General features: G+C 31.0%; 2 protein-coding genes across 2 annotated transcripts in view; both read right to left on the bottom strand.

The window, feature by feature from the left end:
• Window positions 1-1,859, bottom strand: part of LOC106756549 (LEAF RUST 10 DISEASE-RESISTANCE LOCUS RECEPTOR-LIKE PROTEIN KINASE-like 2.5) — a 10,397-nt gene extending 8,538 nt beyond the window's left edge. The window contains exon 1 of the mRNA XM_022783381.1: window positions 741-1,859. Coding sequence (XP_022639102.1) covers window positions 741-1,587 — 847 coding nt within the window. The 5' untranslated portion in view covers window positions 1,588-1,859. The remainder of the gene's footprint in view (window positions 1-740) is intronic.
• The window catches only part of LOC106756503 (LEAF RUST 10 DISEASE-RESISTANCE LOCUS RECEPTOR-LIKE PROTEIN KINASE-like 2.4), a 63,296-nt gene that overhangs the window by 20,316 nt on the left and 38,997 nt on the right, over window positions 1-3,983 (bottom strand). The window lies entirely within an intron of this gene.

Below are 3,983 nucleotides of genomic sequence, written 5' to 3'. Positions count from 1 at the left end.
CAGGGTGGGGAACCCAAGTTTCATAAGTCACCACGGGTGCAAGACTCGCCATAGCCCGACTCTCATTTTAAAGTCCGGACGAGTCAAGTCTAGAATCTCNCATGTTTAGGTTGTTTGTTATAAAATGTGTTTGTTATCCATGCACTCTCTTATGATCAAATGTTTAATCTGTTACATGATGTTTATTTATATAATTAGCTCACCCTTGCCTTGTTTTTGTGTATGTTGCATGTTTCTCTTTTGCGATGATCATCCTTGTTGGATGTGAGCAGATGAGCATGAGCCCACTTTGGAGGATGTTTTGGAAGACCAAAACAACACTGATGGTGCAGCTTAGTTTTTTTTAGGATTTATAATTTGTTGACCTTCTAGTTGAACATATGTATCTATTTTGAAAAACTCTAGAATTTTTCCCATGTGTTTTGTTTATTTAATTTCCTCTAGATTTCGGGATTACTGTAATCACAACCTGATTAACTTTCCTACTCTTCAACTGCTCTCTTTTATTATCAATGTGGACATCTTGATTTTTAGACATGTATGGTATAAAATAGGGATGTCACAAATAACATGTGATTCGTATACTTAAAAAGGACCTATCACAATTTGTCACATAAATAATTATAAAAAAGTTATGAAAAAAAATGGTTAAAATAAGTTTTCAAGAGGATTTTTCTGGCAATGATATCTAAGATATATATATATATATATATATATATATGAGAGCTGAAAAGTCATACCATTACTTTTGCTTTTGGGAGAACAGTATTGATTTGGGCAATAGTAGTTGCATGAAACTACATCTCCATTATAACCATAACCACCGCTCCAGCAATTTCCGTTAATTTCAGTGCATCTTCTGCAACGTTGAGGAGGACTATAGGAGATCTGAAACCCATCCCTCAAAGCTTCTTTCAGAACTTCAGCTCCACCATCTTTATTATCGTAATCACCGAGAGGAGCGGCAATGGGCACCAACAAACTTTTCTTGCAATACTCAAGCGATGTGTGTACGTACGTCTCATCCCGCCCCCTAAAATAGTACACAGCATCCCCGCATTTAAATTTGCGTTCTGAAGGGAAATTTGGGATGTCGAGAGGACAACCATCGAAGAATACTATGACGTTTCGCGTTGACTCATAATGCTTTAACAGACTGTTCTTCAAGTTGTCGTAAATGTGAAAAAAATCAGGAGAACAAACATCGTTGACAGTGTGTGCTGGCACCACCGTCATGGTGTGAATGGAGTTGTTGAACTTCTTCACTGTGAAATTTTGAGATTCATAAGAAGCAGAGCAGCTGAGCTGGGGTGATGAGTCAGAGCTGATACACTGAGAGGGAGGAATCTGTTTCCAGACAGGATCCAAGTTGCCGGAAACGTTTATTCTGCACATGTATGACGGCTCAGCACAAGGCGGTGGAGGTGACGATGGCGGTGGCGATGGTTGAGAGTGAGAATGTGGCAAAGCGATGCAGAAGAAGCAAGAGACGGTAAGTGCGAAGGCAAGGGGAGAGGTGTGGATGTGAGTATGTTTATCATCCATTCTCACACTTCTTCTCACTTCCCTCACAACCCTCTCTCTCATAAATGAAAGCTATGGAAACACTTCTTCTCACTTCTCCACGAAGCTACTCTTTCTTTCCTCTTACTTTCTTGACTCCCAAACCATTTTGCAATTATTGTCATTAGATCGAGTTGTGACCCATAGACCAAACGGTCACTTTACAGAAAACAATTAGATCTAATAATAATTAACTTACATTAAAATATTATTATGATCCGTCGTTAATCTAATGCTCGTTTCAAAATCTAAAAATATAATTGAGATGAAGACCTAAGTGATAACATTTAATATGCATTCATTAGTAAAGCTGTCAAATATTTAATAATTTTGGCATAAGAGATTCATAGTATCTTTTAGAGATAACCTTCAAGTTTGATCAAATATGACAACAATAAAGAGAGCACAAATATTTGACATTTGTCGCGATGTGGTAGCCCAAAGTTCCATTACTTTAATGTGTTCTGTCTCACTAGCAAAGCCGTATGAAGAAAAATATCCTTACAAGTCGAAACTATATCATCCTTCGACTACTTCTAAATTGCACCCCTCAATTAAAGGCCCTCTCCTGTCTCAAACAGTGAAGTCCATCAGCTTATCTGAACTCCTTTTAATTTTATGCTTTGTTTACTTTGGAGTATTTAGTATTTAAGAAGATGAAAAATGATAGATTAATCTTGTTTCTTCCAAGATGAAGGAGGAGTAAGGATTTGATGGACGAAGGGAAATGACATTGAATTTGGCCTTTCTATGTGCTCTTAAAATAAACAGAAATAAACATTAATTTTGATGTTTTAAAATATTAACATCAATGTATTATTGATACTTATTAAATAACAATATCAAATATAACATCTTATTTTAGTAATATAAAATTAATAAAAAAAATATTTCATAATAATATTTAAAACAGAAAACTTATCGTCTAAATAATTATTATTATAATTATTTCAAGATATAATCATAATAATATGAAATACATAAATATAATTTCAAAAATAAAAAACATCCCTAACAAATTTAAATATCTAAATTTATGAGATAATTAAATAGGTTAAATATGTTTTTAGTTCCTATACTTTGGCGCGATTTTAGTTTTACTCTCTCTTTCAAACTAAGGTGAATTTAGTACTTGAACTTTAGAAAACTCTAATTTTAGTCTTTTTTATCAAATTTTTTTAACTTTATTTGTTGTTTCAAACACGTTTCTCAATTAACATTGAAGCAAAAATGTTAAAAATTTGAAACAACAAATAAAGTTAAAAAAATTTGGTAAAAATGACTAAAACCAGAGTTTTATAGAGTTGAAGGACTAAATTGTACCTTAATTTGAAAGAGAGACTAAAATCAAAATCGTCCCGACTAAAAACATATTTAATCCTAATTAAATTTTAGTTAAGGCTGTCTCTTTTATCAAAATCAACATCAGAGGCCAATTTGCTCATTTGCGTATTAGTTACTGATTCTGATAAGTGAAACCAGAAAGAAGAAACCCCTAATAAGTGTATGGGGGCCAAGAGACAGAGACACATCAAGACCTGCAAAAATATGTAGTCAACCTAAAACTTTGGTCAGCAAAAGCAATTCACCGAAACCTCCCACTTATTTTTCACTGGATATATGTCTAAGCTACAAATATAATAACTCATAATTATTTTCACTATAATTCCGATATTAATTTTGTTAATCCATACTAAATTTTTATCAATTTTTAAACGCTACACTTTTTTTGCATGCGAAACAGAATTTACTAAAAATAAATAAATTTATAACACATCAAACAAGTTCAGGTTCTCTCAAATGAGATTTTAGTGTTGTCTAAAAGATTTGATATTGATATATGGAAACTTTTTTAACATATTTTAAAATATCAATGTATTTTATATAAATATAATAGAAAAACAAAAGCCTAGAAAAAAAAGTCCAAATTCGAAATATACATATTATGTAAATTCTAAAGAGAAATATAATAAAACCCAGTAATATTTTGTGACTATATGGGGGAAACCAGAATAAGTGGGATGATTTCTTTGGAGCACCTGTTTGTAGAAAATAAAAAGTGGAGAAATCAAAGCTTATTCACGGTAAAAGAAAGATTTAAGTTTCTAAATTTTACTTTTATTTATAAATAAAAACAAAAATAATCAAATTTAATTTTTTCTTGATTGATCTTAAACGTTACCCATATATAAATAAATATTCTGAATTTTAGTTCTTTTCCAATTAATTCTTAAATTTTATTTTTTAATAAATACCTAAAATTTTATTTTTTTTATAATTATTTTTTAAAACTAAGTAATTTATTTGTAAATAATTATTTGAGAACTTGAGTTAAATAATAATACTCGTGATTGTCGTAATAATTAACAATAATAAGTTAATAAAAGTTATTTAACTTAAATGAGTTTATTAATAAAATA

Source organism: Vigna radiata, chromosome 1, assembly GCF_000741045.1.
Source record: "Vigna radiata var. radiata cultivar VC1973A chromosome 1, Vradiata_ver6, whole genome shotgun sequence".
NCBI lineage: Eukaryota > Viridiplantae > Streptophyta > Magnoliopsida > Fabales > Fabaceae > Vigna > Vigna radiata.
The sequence above is the reverse complement of the archived record's forward strand: the minus strand, read 5'-3'. Positions and strand labels throughout refer to the sequence as shown.